Source organism: Carettochelys insculpta, chromosome 5, assembly GCF_033958435.1.
Source record: "Carettochelys insculpta isolate YL-2023 chromosome 5, ASM3395843v1, whole genome shotgun sequence".
Lineage (NCBI taxonomy): Eukaryota > Metazoa > Chordata > Testudines > Carettochelyidae > Carettochelys > Carettochelys insculpta.
The window spans coordinates 61,655,250-61,672,107 of record NC_134141.1 but is presented as its reverse complement, the minus strand read 5'-3'; the positions used below and the strand labels follow the sequence as shown (position 1 = coordinate 61,672,107).

The 16,858-nt window shown below is 40.4% G+C and overlaps 1 protein-coding gene across 3 annotated transcripts in view; it reads left to right on the top strand.

Moving 5' to 3' along the window:
* KCNN2 (potassium calcium-activated channel subfamily N member 2) overlaps window positions 1–16,858 on the top strand; it is a 111,173-nt gene that overhangs the window by 2,437 nt on the left and 91,878 nt on the right. For all 3 annotated transcript variants that reach the window (XM_074995211.1, XM_074995212.1, XM_074995213.1), the window contains exon 3: window positions 433–528. In XM_074995211.1, coding sequence (XP_074851312.1) covers window positions 433–528 — 96 coding nt within the window. The remainder of the gene's footprint in view (window positions 1–432; window positions 529–16,858) is intronic.

The following is a 16,858-nucleotide window of genomic DNA, read 5'->3' as shown; positions in this document are numbered from 1 at the left end:
GCCGCACGTGCCGTCTCCCTTCCCGGCCCAGTGTCACCCTGTGCGCTAGGCGCTGCTCCTCCGCTACGGGCGTCCCAGCCCGGGAGGGGATGAACGGGAAGGGCGGAGGAGCGGGGGGAGAAGGGATTTAGCGCAACTGGAACAGCCGATCGGCCCCGGTCAGTTCCTTTGCGTTTGCTGACTGGTTAGAGCCGCCCCCAGAGTTAGCGGGGTTCCCATTGCGGGCTGTCCCTCCAGCACTGCACCTGCTGCGAAGCGGTGACAGTGGAAGGGGGTTGATTTGGGGCACCGATTCTTCCCGCTTCAGAGAGCGGTTGAGACAGTAACCCCGGTCTGCGCTAGGCAAGATAGATTTTGCCCCATCAGTTCAGAAAGGTGAAGGTCAAAAAGTACATCCCTCTTCATGGACACTCAAATGTTTTTCTGTTGCAGGAGTCGCTGTATTCATTAGCTCTAAAATGCCTTATTAGCCTCTCCACGATTATTCTGCTTGGTCTTATTATTGTATACCACGCAAGGGAAATTCAGGTAATGTTGCACTTTATAAATTACCAGACATTAAACCTATAGGTAATGAAAAGACTCAGTTTTCCAAAGGGATTCTTTTGGTGAGTAGTGACTTTTTTTTGGGGAATCTTTTTCTGGTATTTCAGAAGGTTTGCTTTGCTTCAGCTCAAGTTTACTGTGCCCGTTTGAAAGGTACCTTAAAGAGATTAAATAGAACAAATGAATATTCTTACTAAGTGTTTTTAACGTAGCTTTAATGTACTGTATAATCGTTTATTCTGAATGACCGAATAGAGTGTCCTGTATACACTGGTTGTTTTGTGCTGTCAGAGGAACTTTGTTGTCCAGTGTTTAGAGCTATGTTATGCAAAGCCGTACATCCTCATTAGATCACATTATTATTTGTAGGGAGATTTCAGTCACTTTTAGAGAGAAGTCTTCATCCTGCTGCCCTAAACACCTAAGATAAGCAATAGTTGGGGAAAAATAAAACTAGCTGTAGAATGTTGAGACTGTAAACGGATTTTTAATGCCACAGAAATTATAGGCATCTAGTAAAGATATGTGAGGGAAAATGTAATGGTTAACTAAGAAGTGCCTTCATTAGTTTTTAAACATGTAGCTTTGCAGGACCTGTAGAATTCCTCTCATATATAAGCCAAGTTTTCAGTTGGGATTTTGCTCAGCAAAGGAGTGAAAGATTGGGCTTTATAATCAAAGCGTGATAATATCCACATTAATTTTTCATTGGTGTTTTATTCCTTGATGTATTTAATTGTTGTTTCCTACTGTGGAGGACTTGTGGCTTAAAGCGGTAGTGAATATTTTCAAGGACAAAGAAGCTTTCTTATGTTGTATTAACACAAAGAAAGGGTGGACTACTGAAAGAGGAACTACAATATACTTGTTGCTGCTCTGTTGGTTCCAGGATATTAGAGAGAGGTCAGTGGTGTAGATTCTGTTGGTGTAAGAGACAAGCTTTTAACCTATACCAAACTTGGACCAATAAATGATATGACATTACCCACTGAGTCATGCATAATGTAATTGTCATATAAAGTACAGGTTTCTGTCTGCTAAAGTTAGAGTAAAAGAATACTGTTTTATCTAAGACCATTTGCAAAATAGGACCCTGATACTGCAGTCCTTATACATGAAAAATTCCCATTTCTGAATCAGGCTCTAGCTTTTTCCACTTAGATGATAGCACTAGAAATCTGTTAACTTAATTCTTTTTGACTAGCTGTTGCAGAAATAATATAATCTACTGAAGGACTTCAGAAGCCTATACAAATGTATGTTAATATTTCTGTTATGCACAGTTCCCCGCCCCCAGTTTTTTCTCAGAATGAAAATTGTAGGAGTGCATTATGTAAAAAATTACTTAAAAACAATCTTCTTAGACATTTCAGTTACTGAAAGTAATTCTGTTAAGAAACTTTAAATAGGAAATGTTAAAAGTTTGATAGTTTTATCTGTGTATACCTCATTTTGAAAAAATTGAAATTCTCTGAACTACAGTAGAACAAAAATCAAAAGTACTCAAACATTTGTTCATGAAATAATTACCATAACATAGTTTAAATTGTTGCCTTCAACCCCCCCCCAAAAAAAAACCCCTTACAGCCCGAATCACAATAATTGATAATAAAAAACCAGTCTAAATATTTCAAAAGTTCAGAGAAGTTAATGTTCTGTAGAGAATATACTTAGAATTGTATTGGTAAATTGAATCTAATAATCTACAATAGATCAAAGAAATACCACTGTTTTTTTGTCCTTGTTTTTTATTAATATTAATTGTATAGAAGGACAAGAAATTTACTTTTGTTGGTTAAATGTCTGCAAATAATAATTGCTACAGTTGGTAGTAAAGCTAGAACCTGTGCGTCTTTCTGCATGTGTCTTCACCGTTTATTACAGAAAAAAAAAATCCAGGACTTCCATTCTTCAGCTAATATGTATGAAATCATAGACATTATAATAAGATTGCCAACAGTCCCTTAACTGTAAAGGATGCCCCTTATTTTTTTCATCTCTGCACAACAAGATCGGGAGTTGCTGGGTGCTGCAAAAAGCAGCAAGAAATAACCTTGGTGAATGTAGGTGAGTACTGCTTATTCTTATTAACAATATGAGTTGAGGGAAGTGGTAAGAAAACAGTCCCTTATTTCTGAAATGTAGTGTTGGCAAGCCGTGCTGTACAGTGACTGATTTGTTATTCTCACGGCTAATTAAAAATGCAACTTTTTGTTGCATTTCTCTGAGTGCTTCTGTTTTAATGGCCCTCTTAGAGAGTTTGTCAGTAAATGAGGTACTGTAGAATGAGTAACACCATTTACTAGCTTAATCAAAGTTAATATTAAGACTTAAAAAAAATCATAGTTGCAAAATAGTGATGCAGTTTCTTTTCATTAAGCATGTACTATAACCTGCCAATAATCATTGTAAGGTTCTGGATAAATGGCAGATCTTCAGGGCTCAGTTTATTCAGCTGGGCAATGAAGATGATCTATTTTTGTAGACCATGGGAAAGGGCCCTAAAGTACCTTTAAGATGACAACATTACATGTTCTCCCGATTTAGAGGCAACCCACTTAAAACTTTTATTCATGTTTCTGTAAAAAAACACATACCCTGCAACATAAAAAGCCATTTACAGTAAACTCTTGTATAGCTGGCATTTTATCTTCCATAACTCTTCAATACCTGGCATTTTACCCGTAAGTAAATTTTAGTTACATTTTCCATAAGTACAGTATAGTGACAATTAATACAAATATATGCAGCAATGCAGAATAAGTTTACAGGGTACAATACTACTGTTGTTGGTAAATAAATCACTCTGCATACATTTTTGTTTGTCTCTTAATAGCTAATCTTGTCTTTCTTTAGTGTTATGCATTGCTAGGTATAACTCTTTATTATCCAGAATACTTGAATATCCAGCAACCTCCCAGTTCCAGGGCTGCCAGATATGAAAGAGTTTACTGTAAGTAGCCATTGATGACTTGGGATATAAATAAATGTTACATTTCTGGTCTGAAGGAATACATATAGTGCCAAACTCCTATTAACGTTGTTGAGTTTATCCTGAGTAACGACTACAGGATTATGTCCTTAGAGATGTGCCATACTTGACAATGAAGACTTTATTGTTTTGGTGGTGGTTGGTTGGTTGTTTTTCCTGGAGGGTTGTTTCAATTCACTGGTTTTTGTTAACCTAATGTTTGTTTGGGCATTAATTCCATTCTAGCTCTAATCTGAGAAGAGTTGAGACTGTGCTAGTCAGTACAGTGCAAATTAAAAGGAACTCCCTGAAAAAGCAAACAATATTCTAGGGGTTGGAAGAATATCAATATTCTGTTTGTAGTGTGACACGTTTTACATTTGGAGGGAAAGAATACTACTTGGTATTTGTTCAGTGAAACACTTCGTAGAGTATTGTGTGACAAATGACGAAAGTTTAGAAATTGCTTCTGCTCCCAGAAGTTACTCCTGATGGCACCTGATGACCTAAAATTCCTACTAACTTGAATCAAAACTTATTCTTAATTTTTTGTTCCCTTGAGCTGCAGCTGATAGGACGTCTGAAAAGTGTCTAGTGCGGTCCTTCATCTATTGAAGTTGACAGTGTGCTGCCAATTTAAATGTTTGTTCTGATGTATTCTGTTAGGAAAGCAGTCAGATTGGCAATAAAGCCAAACTCTGCAGTTTACCAGTCCAGACTTCACAAGGATTCTATTTTAAGGATATTTGGTAAGCCCATTTTAATGGAATTACAATTTTCCTTCACAAGGTTATTTTTGGAGGAAATTTTATAATACAGTCTTTGGGCTGAGAAATGTTAGACGATTATTTTGTTAGAACAGGTACTCCATACTGAGAATGCAGAGGGGCAGTAGGTCTTCATGCCAGAGGTTGGTTTGTTTTCTTTCAGCACCGCAGACAGCTCTATGTATTGGAAATTCTCTTGGCAGTACTTGGCTATGATATCCTATGTCTTGATGTACTAAACGGAAGATATATGTAAACATCATTTATAAAGAATTTCCAGTTTCCATTTCAAAATGGTCCTGCTACTGCAACGTTTAAATGACATTTTTATGGACTTTTGTTAGTAATTGAATAGCAATTCATGACTTTTGAACGTGCGTGCTAAACCCATTAGCAAAACAAATTCATTTTTATGGTCCAATAAATGTACATGGATCAAGGCTTCCTGAATATTAGATTTTTGGGGTATTAGGAAGAGGAAGATGATTGGATATTTTGTAAATTTTAGAGTGCGTTTTTTAAGCCTATACATTTTTGAAATAGACTTCCAGTGATTGTGCAGGAGTTTAAACTTCCAGTGGGTTAAAGAGGGATCTCTTACAATAAATTATTACATTTGTCACTGCCATGTTAAGACTGGCACAAATCAGCAGACTCCAGGACATTTATTCATAGTTTACATCTATGCGAACAAGATAAAAATAGCAGTGTCCAGGGTGTAGACAGCCTTAACATTGTTTTCTTCCTTTGTTTTGTTTGCATCATACCCATATTGTTATGAAAACATTGTGATTGGGAGATTATGCAATAAGCATTAGTATCACTATCCAAGTAACAGAAGGCTCTGTGGCTTTTGGCTCATGAAAGCTCCATAAGATTCCAGGTTCTTCAAAGAAACCATCGTCTCTTCAGAGGAAGATGTATATCTCCATAGGGAAAGTATACTCAATGATGTTTTTAGAGTTCTGATATTGGGTACGTACTTCTCTGACTGCAAAAGTCTGTAAAGGATACTTCTGAGGTATAGGGTGACCGTATCTCCCTGTTCCATATTTGGGACAAGGAGATATGTGGGGGAGGGGTGGCACTTCCCTGCTCCAACAAGCCCTGGGCAGCCGGGAATGAGGGGGCAGCCGCTGGCCTGCCCCGGGACCCCCATGGAAGTAGCAGCCACCAGCCCGCCGTGGGAAGCGGCAGGGATGTGGCAGCTGCCCATGCTCTCCTTCTTTCCTGAGGCTTTTCCGCAGCTGCTGGTGGACAGTGTGGGAGCGGGGAGGGCCTAAATACGGAACAGTGAGTCCCTTTTAAAAAAATAAGTAGGGACACCTTTTTGGCATCCCAAATATAGGACTGTCCTGCCCAATACGGGACGGATGGTCACCTGTAGAGATAGGTAGGGTAAGAATAACAGGCATTTTTTTCCTATTGGCCAAAGGCAAACTAGAGGGTCATCATTCTACAGCTTACCTAATAATCCCATTGAGAAAGTCAGGACTTGGAAAGTTCCCCAGGTCTAGTGATTTACTTTTACAATTATACATGATCTATGAGATAATGTTTTCTAAATGGACTTTAGGTTAAATAGAATGCTTACTTTAAAGTTATAAATGCAAGAAAACTGTGGGAGAGTGAATGAAAACAATGACCTTTGAGATATGTTGTAGTCCAGGGATGGGCAATAATTTTTGATGGGTGCAGGAGGCTACTCTAAGATTTTGGGAAGTGGTGAAGAAGCCACACTTTTCTGTGGAGAGAGTGTGGGGTCTGGGACGGAGGTTGGGTGCAGAAGGGAGCTTGGGGTAGGAGTGCAGTATAGGATGTGGGGTCTGAAAGGGAGTTTGGGTGAAGGGAGGAGGTTTTGACCTGGGGCAGGGTATTGGGATGCAGGGTCCAGGAACGAGTATAGGTGCAGGAGAGGATTCTGGCCTGGGGAAGAGATGTAGGAGGTGGAGCAGCTTCTGGGAGGGAATTGGGGTGCAGGAAACGGTGTGGTGCCAGAGGCTCTGGCTGGGAGATGCTTATTTAAGCATCTCCTGGCCAGCAGCACTCTCACGGGAAGGCTTCCCTGCCTGCCCACAGCCCCAGCCCACTAGCTGTTCCATGTAGCTCTCTGTGCTGGGGAAACTAGCCACTGGGAGCTGAGAGATTGTGCTTTACTGTCCCTACCCTCAGCAAAACCTCACAGCTCCCATTGGCCAGTTTCCATCCAATAAGTGCTCAGAAATTCTGCGGTGGTGAAAGTAGTACACAAAACTCTTCCCCCTCCGTAGCCCAGAGAGCCACAGGGAACAGCCAGCTTCATACCAACAGGGCAGGCCGCAGGCCAATTTGAAAGGCTTTGGCAGCCATATCCAGCCTGTCCCTAAAATAGATCTTGATTGTGATGATGGAAGCACTTTTGATTTCTCCTTCCTTTTTATTGTAAATAAGACTAGAAAAAGTTTAACTCTGGGGTTCTAAATTTTGCCACTTTTGTTCAAACTCAATGAAATGAGACATAATTCCTATGATGTATGCACATCATTCTGCAGTAGTTCTGCACACACAGAGGTTCTTACATTATTAACGTAATGGAAGGGTAATATATGGTTGCTTGCTGTCTGCGTAGACCTGCACCACAAATTAATTGTGTGTTGCTGTTGGTTTACCACAAAATGGGGTGGTTGGCATTTTTAGACCTGTCACATATTAATAGCATAAGTGTGTGTGGCAGGAAGACCAATAGAGGGAGAAGCCATCAAGTAATTGAGAAAGCTGTGGTGGGAAAGGGAGACAGGAATTTTTATTCAATATTGATTCAGCATAGGGTAAATGAAAAGCACATTGGCTAAATTTTCTGGAGTGCTTCGTTTGTAGCAGTAGAGAATTGTGGTTTCAGAGGTGACCTTTACAACTCTTTAGTTACACTGTGAGGTCAAGTGTTTTTTTTTTTTTGCTCTCTTAGCATTTGATTGAAAATTTAGAGGAAGAGGAAATAGCTCAGATTAATGTTGTTGTTGTTGTTGTTATTGTCTCATTTGAGGAGTGAGACAACTAAAAATAAAATAATATTAAAAAGGCAAAATTGGCCCTGGCAGGTGGTGTTGAACATATAATGAATTAGGCAATGTAACTGGGCACTGAATCACTGCATTTTTTTAATAATTGAGTAGTTAGTTCAGTTTGTCAGAAACAGAAGTGATTAGGGCTGTCAGGTAAGCACAATTAGCTTACGCAATTGATGCAAAATAAATTAAGTAGATTAAAATTGCAATTAATTGAGAGATTAAAAAGGATGTTAATTGCACTTTTCATCACACTGTTAAATATAATAAAATACCAAGGTAAATTTATTATAAATATTTTGGAGATGCTTTTCTGTATTTTCAATTTCAAGTACGACACAGAATGCAAAGTGTACAGTGTTCTCTTTGTTATTATTACACATATTTTTGCTCTGTAAAATATTTAAAAAATAGTATTTTCAGTTTCTCCCATGCAAATACAAAAGTACAATCTCAATTATGAAAGTGCAGCTGATAAAGGTAGAATTATTATTTTATGTGACTGCACTCAAAAGTGAAACAAAGTAAAACTTTAGAGCCTGCAAGTCATCTCAGTCCTGCTTCTTGTTCATCCAACTGCTAAGACAAACAGGTTTGTTTATATTTATGGGAGAGAATGCTACCAGTTTTTTATGTTACCTGAAAGTGAAAATGTGCATTCACATGACACTGTAACTGGAGTTGCAAGGTATATGTCAGATACATTAAGCATGCATATACCTCTTCATGCTTTCACTACCGTGCCAAAGAATATGCTTCCATGCTGATTTTAAATTGATAGTCTATTATTCTTTAACAGTGTGGTTAAAACTGGAATTAATGGACTCAGTTTTCTTCTGTGGCTTGTTGGTTCTATAGTTCTCAAATGAATAGGATACATTAAAATGAATTATTGATAGTTTTTGCTTATTCTATTTTGGGATTAATTATTTACTACAAAAGTGTCCAAGGCATCTGATATACAATATGTGAGGCACTCATTCTTTGTATACCAGTATGTTGCCCAAACATTATTTTACATAATTTAAACAGCAGTATATACCCCCAGCAGATGAGCCCTGCATTGCTTGGGTCTTTAACAGAAATACTAATTTGAAAAGAAATGAAAAATGTACATCCCTTTTTTTCCGTGGTAGTATTTTTCAAAACTGAAGGAAAATAAAGTCTGGGTGAGAAGGAGCAAAGGGTGAGAGGCTTAGGGTAGAGGGTTGGCAAAGGCTCAAGGCAGGGGGTGGGGCTACAGAGTCGAGACAGGTGGGATGTACAGAATTTAGGGCAGGGGTTTCAGGACAGGGGGCCAGGAGGTGTGAGGGGGGGATAGGTTACTGGGGCCACCTGTGGCAGTGAGGGTGGCACTGCTCCACTGGCAACTCCTCCCAGGGGGCCAGGACAGCACTCGCCAGCCAGCAGCTTCTCCTGGGAGGGTGGGATCTGGGGCTGCCTGCTTGTCAGATGGGGCTCTGCAGCCTAGTGGTGACCTCCAGATGCGCCCCCGCCCTGCGCCTGGAATCTGTTTGGTGGCAGCACTCTGGGTACGGCCCCCAGCCTGCTGCTGTCCCCCACGTTTACAGCTGCTCCAGGGGATCTTTGCTTGGGGTAGTGGCTGCCCCATCCTGCAGCCTGTTGTGTGGGCGGAGCAGCACTCCGTGGGCTGACCCGAACCTCTAGCTGCCCCACCACACACACAGCCCTGCACTGGTCTGAGGGAGGTGGCACTTTTGGGGCTATCTCCAGCCTTCAGTGGCCCTGCTGTCCTATAACTTGTTTGGTGGGGCACTCCATGGGCTGGCCACGCTCTCGGTGACTGCTTCCTGTAGTCTGCAGGCAGCCTGGAGGGGAGCCAGGCTCTGGGGGTTCCCCCTTGCAGCCTGCTGATTGTCTGGCGGGGTCAGGCTTCGGTGGGATGACATGCCCATTCTACCTGCTAACATGGTCTCTGGGCTTTTTGGGGGAGACAGACTCTGGGGACTGTCTCCTTCTGCAGCCTGTAGGTGTTCCATGTGAGGGGCAGGGGGAGCTACCCAGTCTTTCTGGCAGGCAAGATGGCGGAGCCCCAGCCCTGTTGGCCTCTGTCTTGATGCTGCATCTGCCCCCAGTGACCGCTCTTTGTATCACATCCTGCCTGTCTGTGCCCCTCCCTTTCACCTCCCTCTGTCCCTTCCCTCTCCGTGTTCTGGAAAACAGCTCCTTCCCAGCATTTCTCATTTTCTCAACTAAACCCTACCATTGGTTTAAGTTAGAGTGAGAGGAAGCGTCACTCTTATAGTTCGAGTTCTTGAACAAATGTCGCACAGACAGACAGGTGCACTCTAAAATATATAGAGAGATGATTAAGGGCTCTTCCAAGAGAGAGAACATACTGTTCTACTCCACCTCCATGTACATGATTTTTAGGTTGGAAGTTATAATTTATACACAGAAATTTTTCATAGCAGTGCATGAGAAATTAGAACAGAAGGCCTCTGTTAACTATTTTGCACTCTCACAAAAATCCTACAGGGGGAGATTGCAGTGGTATAACATATTCATAATCGCTGTTTCACAAGAAGTCTGAAGTTGACAAGTGTGACATTTGAGATTGGTGGTATTGGCTAAGGTGGAGCATGAATGTCCTAATGCTACCTCCAGAACATCTGTGCCAGTGGGACTCCTGGAGAATTCACAGCACCCATTTCTCATGTTGAGTTCATAGCAATTGTAGGTTCTTGACACCTCTGAAAATCAGACCATTGTAATTGCAAGATATATATAAAAAAGGGGGTGGGGGGCTGAAGTGGAAGGGAAGAGAATAACCTGGTCTAGGTTTCCAGCTAACACTGATTGAATGAGAGCCTCTGAGGTCTACTACGTTTGTATTCAAGGATGCTTATTTGTAATAGTTTTGTTTATCAGACAGAAAAACATCTCAACATCTAGCCTAGTCCACCCAAATGCACCATTGTGAGCTTCTTTCACTTGTGGCTGTCATGGTAATGATGTGCAAGATACCGTACTTACTACTTAACCACAGTATGAGCAACTGACAAGAATATTATCACACTAGCTGGAAACAAAGCAGTTTGGAAATTGAGGGTGAGATCCTCAACTTGTGTGAATTCTTCAAGCTCAGTTGCAGTCAGTGGAGCTATGGGTACTTATATCAGCTGATGATCTGGTCCATAAGTTACTTTTTATTTTCTTAGGATATGCATTTATCCTGTTCACCCAGTAGGTATAGACAATAGGACTGATTTTACTGTCATTACCTTCACTGCAGCTTTTTGTCTTTTCCTCCGTCTTAAGTGAAGTTTGTGAAGTAGAGTCAGGCCCAACAAATGTGAACTATGTTTCTGTGATTTAATTTATGAGATGTATGTATCTGATCTACTAAACTGTAGTGTTCTAGCCTTTGAATTGGATTTGACTTCTATAGTTGTAGAAGTTGTTGTATATAGTTCTATAGTTGTATAGTTTGCGAGAGGGCCCAAACTGGAATAGCAGTGATGTTGTTTAGTGTTCGGGAACACTTACAGAGCTGTTCATGGAAGCTTCCATAGTATACCATAAAGAGAATACAAAAACATAAAGGACTTGCTGTTACTTAGCATCAATTTATTTTGAACTAGACTTTTGCAACTGATGGTACAGATAATTTAAAAATTAAACTATGTGTCTATCATGCATATACCATTTTAATATTACAGTTGAATATATGACACATTTCTCTTCTACTCTTCACTAGAATAGTCCCTGTAATAGTTGTCATTGATCAGTGTCCAACTGGAGCCTCAATAAAACATATTGGTCGTGTCTACACTACAAAAATAACTTGGAAGTTGCTTACTTCATTGAGCATCTACTCACACCCTACTTTGAAGCTAAACTTCAAAGTAGGGCACTGCTCCGTTCCCAAGAATGGAGTACGGACTTCGAAGTTAACTTAGAAGTAAGGGAAAATGTGTGTAGACTCTCTGCTGGCTACTTTGAAGTAGTGCCTAAGCTTGCAGTCAGTTCCTAATGTAGACTCACCTGTTTATATTTATTTTAAAAAGAAACTTAATTCAAAAGAAAAGAGAAGGAAACAAGTTAGATAATCATTCAAGGCCTGATAATGCAATGTGGGGAAAACAGATGCTAAGAGTTTAAGTGACTTGTCCAGGGCCAGTGAAGGAATAAGTGAGAGAGCCTTGACTGGAACTCAGTATTTTCTGGCACCCGTTCCTGTGTTCAGCCAAATACATGCCGCTGAAATGAGAGGCATGTCATACAAATACTACTTTGGCTGCAATATGATATCTGGACTGTGACATACAGTAAGATGATACTATCATGAATGTTTGTGTAATGTGCCATAGTTGAGACGCAAGTGTCCAGCATAACTTACCGTAACTGATATGCATGGCATATGGCCCAACACTGCATCCCCTACAAAATAACATTGCCGTGCAAAAGATTCCATGATATTTTATTACTGGCCTAGGTAGGTCACTGGTACAAAACATTCCAGTAATATAGTGTTGAAAACCTTCCTGAACCATTTGATTGCTTTTATAAATATCTGTTTAAGTCTCCACAACGTTGTGGTACCTGTCATGGAGGACTCTCGTAGGCAGTCTTTCTTTACCTATTCTTGACCAATGTGTGTGATACATTTGACTAGAATTGTGGGCCAGTGCTTCAACTTTTCTATCTCATCAAACACATCAATGTACTTCAGATAATGAATGCTTCTCTCTGATAGGAAGACAATTTTATACTTTTGAGTAAATTAGTTAACAAGCAGCCAATTGTGTGATTACAGCCAGGTGTTGAGGCACCTTGTAACATTGTAGTCATTAGAACTTGCCTTGACCCATTCTCTAAAATTGTCCCCACAAATTTTGCACATGCAAAACCAACATCTCAGGTTGTAAATAAATTAGGCCAAAGGCCATGTGTTCAGGTGTGGCAGGACAATACCTAACGTTGCATCACCTAGTGAAATAGGTATAACAATCACCATTTGCATTTGCAGATTTTATGGTGAGTCGTTGAACAGCATTCACTGGTACCGCTTCAGGGGTATTTTTGAAGATCATCCATGTTATCTTAAATCCCAGATTAAACGCTAAGGTCACGTCTACATGGCACTCCCCTTCTGGAAGGGGAATGCAAATAAGTGAGGTGGAAAATGCCAGTGAAGCATGGATTTACATATCTCATTCATCATTTGCATACTCTGGCATGATTGCTTTTTTGGAAGAGGCTTTTTGAGAAGCAAAGCCAGCATGTAGGTGGGGTTTCTTTGGGGGAAAAACCTCCATTTCTGAAAGAACCCTTCTTTTGCAGTCATTTCAGTATTTTTTCCAAAGGAGCCCTTCTACATGGCTGTTTGCGCTTCTGGAACAGGCTTTTCTGGAAGCAAAATCATGCCAGAATATGCACGAGGCGTGAGATATGTAAATCCGTGCTTCATTTGCATTTTCGATCTCACTCATTGCATTCCCCTTTTGAAAGGGGAGTGCTGCATAGATGGGGCTTAATATGCACGTCTGAGATGTGTCTTGCAAACCTCTCTCCATGGTAACGTTTGTATTTACGAAAGTATACAAACTGATGGGACTCATATTGCCTTTTTATGCTTACAGAGCCGTCAGTTTGGGGCATGGTTCTTCAAAACTCATGAGAACGCATTAAGAGTCTGATTCTTTGCTCTGCGCATACTGTTTTCATTGCAGCCAGTATTTCTGTGCTAGGAGCTGATCTGACTCAAAATCTTGACAGTAGAGTGCAGCTAAAGCAGTGGGGTTGTGCACAAAGGATAGCTCCTGGAGAAGAAATGTTCTGCATCCAAATGGCAGTATGGTAGAACTCCTTCTCTTTGGTCACTACTGTTACAAAACGTCGTGCTCCTGATCAGCTTGCTGGGCTTGTGCTGCACTGTATGGCCCCCTCTTCATGGGTCTAGCCTGCAATAACACAAGATAGCACTGAATTACATCTTGTGTCGAGTTGTGTATGCAAAATCACCATTCTGTTGTGATCTCTCAAACACCGAGGTGATTTGAAACAGCAAAGTTAAATGTAGGATTTCTGTACGATGGTGGTCTGAGTCTCAGATTTGGTTGACAGATAAGAAAATGCGTGGTTATCTGTTTGTATTTTGTAGCCATTTATAATTAGACATGTGACCCCTTCCCAAGGGCAGTTTGGTAGTACTGGCTGAGTAGAGCCAGAGCAGAAAATTAGCACTGCCAAAATACTCTTTTTCTGCTGTTGTTTGGTGGCATTTACAAAGAAACAGGAAAGACTGAGCAATTATTACTTTCAACCTCAGGTCAAATGTGTTAGTCAATGCACCTAGGAGTCTGAAATCAGATAAACACTTTGTATAGCAGACAGTAAGTGATTTTAAATTTCACCTCTACATGACTTTTTTTTTTTTCTGGGCTGCCAGACAGTGAGCTTTTTCCTAGTCTCAGCTGGTGTGCTGAATATAGAGTTTGTGTAAAGGAAATTTCCTGAAACAGTAAATTCAGTTGTATCTGTCTTTTGAAGGTAAGGCAAATGATTGGGTTAGTTGCTCTTACCGGAGTCCAATTTCATTTTTAAACAGTGATTGTATGGTTTGTTGCAAAGTTACTGACTTTGAGGATAAATAGAACCTGTTTTCCGTGGGATAATGTATGTAAGCTAGATAAGATTGATAAAGGTGAAGCATTCCAATAAGAACATTAGACTTTTTGTTGATACTGAACATTAATAAAAATGTCAACAACCGGGCAATGGCAATAGCCTTTGATGCTGAGAAGGTGTTTGATAGAGGGCTGGAATTTCCTTTTTAATGCTTGATAGATGTGGGTTTGGTAATGATTTTGTTGATGGATTAACCTACAGGTAATGTGCAGGATGAAACTATTTTAAATATGTAAAGGAATGCATCATGTGTCCTCTGCTTCCACATTTATCTGATCCTGCTATTGAAAGTCTTGCTTTCTGGCAAAATTGCAACTTGCTGTATGAAACAGCACAGTGAAGTAGAAGGACATAAGGATCCTGTATAGTCCCTGGTTTGCCCACATTACACTTCAGCCATACTGAGGCCAGCAGACTCTAAGGTGCTACTGTGCTTTTGCTTTTCATGGATGACTGGGTGGAGAGCCGTAAGAATGGCCATAATGGGTCAGATCAAAGGTCCATCTGTCTCAGTTGTCTTCCAACAATGCCCCGAAGGAATGACCAGAATAGGTAGTCATCAAGTGACCCATTCCCAACTCTGAATTCTCATAATTTGTTAGAGTCAGTGGAGCCTTGTGCCAACTTGCCAACCAGTTTGATCGGGATGAAGTAATCTTCATGTACAATAATCATGCAGTTGTGCTTCGCGCATGACTCCGTGTATAGTTCCAGAGTAGATTAAAAACTGGTAAAGATAAATCAGATTTCTGTTTCCTTTTTCCCCTTGGTGCTTCTAGAAGACAGGGTTAAGGTGCTTTAATTTTATATTTTTATAATATACCATCTTTGACTTTCCTTTAAGTTGATTGTTATCTTTAGAATTTCTTGGATTTATTATACTTATTTTTAAAATAGTTATAATATCGCTGTAATGTTTTTACACTAAAATCATTGGTGTTTCTTCACCCTTATCTCCAAATTAACATGGTTTTACTTGGGAATTTCCTTGGACATTTAAAAAAACAAATAATATGTAAACAAGAAACTAAAAATGTATATTACATGTATTTCTAATGAGCTGAATATATTAGTGTCAACAGTACTTTTCCTCCCCATTATTGTAACTTTAGGATTGGATTCACCAGTATGTTCTGGTTGCATTATTTCATGAGGGGCAAATGCAAGCACCACAAATAAATTGGCCAGTTTCCTCTAGTTCCTGATTTCAACATTCCCCTTCCGTTTTCTTACAATTGTTGTCCTTCACATTCCTGTACACATGCACGTCTAGTTTGTTTGTTTGTCAAGGATGCTCACTTTCAAAATGGTCACTTCATTCCATTGTTCCCAAAAGGGGAGAAGCCAGGTTGCCCTTGGGAAGAGAGGGGCTCTGATTTTGAGGGGGTAGGGGTTCCATTTCCCATGAGTTATGGAATCAAACCTAATATTCCCATGACATTACTAATGTACTAATTAACGTACTGACAAAATTAGACAGGATGATGTACTGTCTGCAAGACAAGGTGACGTTTGGTCTTTGTTTTTAGAACGGTTTTATTATAATCCTCAGTGTGTGTAATTATCTCCCTGCATTATGTATCGCTCCAGATGTGCCAAAGCATGGGTTTGCTGCATGTGGCTCTTTGAGCACTTCTTTGTGGTGCCCAATGCTGTAATTGCAAAGTTTAAAAGAAAAAACCCTCCTGATTATTAAACTTCAAAATGGCCATGCTAATGGCCAAAGCGAAGAATACTGATGAGGTGCTCAATATTCATTTCAGCACCTCAAGTTTCGCGGTTTTCTCGCCCATGGCTCGTCTACACAGGGGTCCTTTTCGAAAGGACCCAGCCAACATTGAAATCCCCTTATTTCTGTCAGCTGAAATCGGGGGATTTCGATGCTGGCAGGGTCCTGTTGAAAAGGACCCCCGTGTAGATGAGCCGTGAATGTCTAAAAGCACAACAATTAGCAACTCATGTCTCAATAGCAAACAACATACGATCTCAAAGTGTTGGATAACTCTCCCTTTAATATATGCAGTGCATTGTGGGATATGATACTGTGGGTGCGTCTACACTTGCATTCCTCTTTCAAAAGAGGTAGGCAAGTGAGGTAAATTGGAAATGCAAATGAGGTATAAATTTGCATATCTGGTGCCTCATTTGCATATTCTAATTTCAAAAGCACTTCTTTCGAAAGTAAAGGTGCTGCTCTTTCGAACGTAAACCCCGTCTTTGAAAGAATCTTCTTCCCTTTAATTAAAGCACCACTACTTTGAAATTTCCGGTGTGTGCACTGTTCTCAAAATAGGGTTACAAAAAAATAAGGCTTATGTTATTTATTAAGGATCAGCTCCTATTCACATGCATGGTGGCTCGTGAATTATTGACATTTTTGTACCAAATATGAAAAAAAATGGCTCTTCTTGCTATTTTGGTTGCCAACCCCTCTGCCAAAGGAACTTAAAAGGAACTTAAACTGCCTTTCTGGGTAATAGGAAGTTCCCTTGGAGATTCCACTGCCCAGTGTTGCAAAACTGGTATGCGTGGCTCTATGCGAGCCTCTCTCTCCATGGTGAAAGGAGAGTTTCTGAGCAGGTCAGAGGTGGAACTAGGGGACAGAGTGTGATGGAGGCAGTATATGCTGAACGCCAGTTATCCTCATTAGTTCCTGAGGAACCATTACACTCTAGTAGAAGATGAAGCAGCTATTAGACTGTTGCACTTCAGATAGGGACTGCTTTGGCCCTTGCTAACTTCCGGCATCAAGGGAGGCGGAAACATGGTTCAAAGCAGTGCTTCTCAACCTTTTGTATAAGGTATCCCTTTTTTTTAAAAAAAAAAAAAAAGAGTACCTCCAGACTTCTCTTGTGTACCCTTAAGTATTGAGAAAC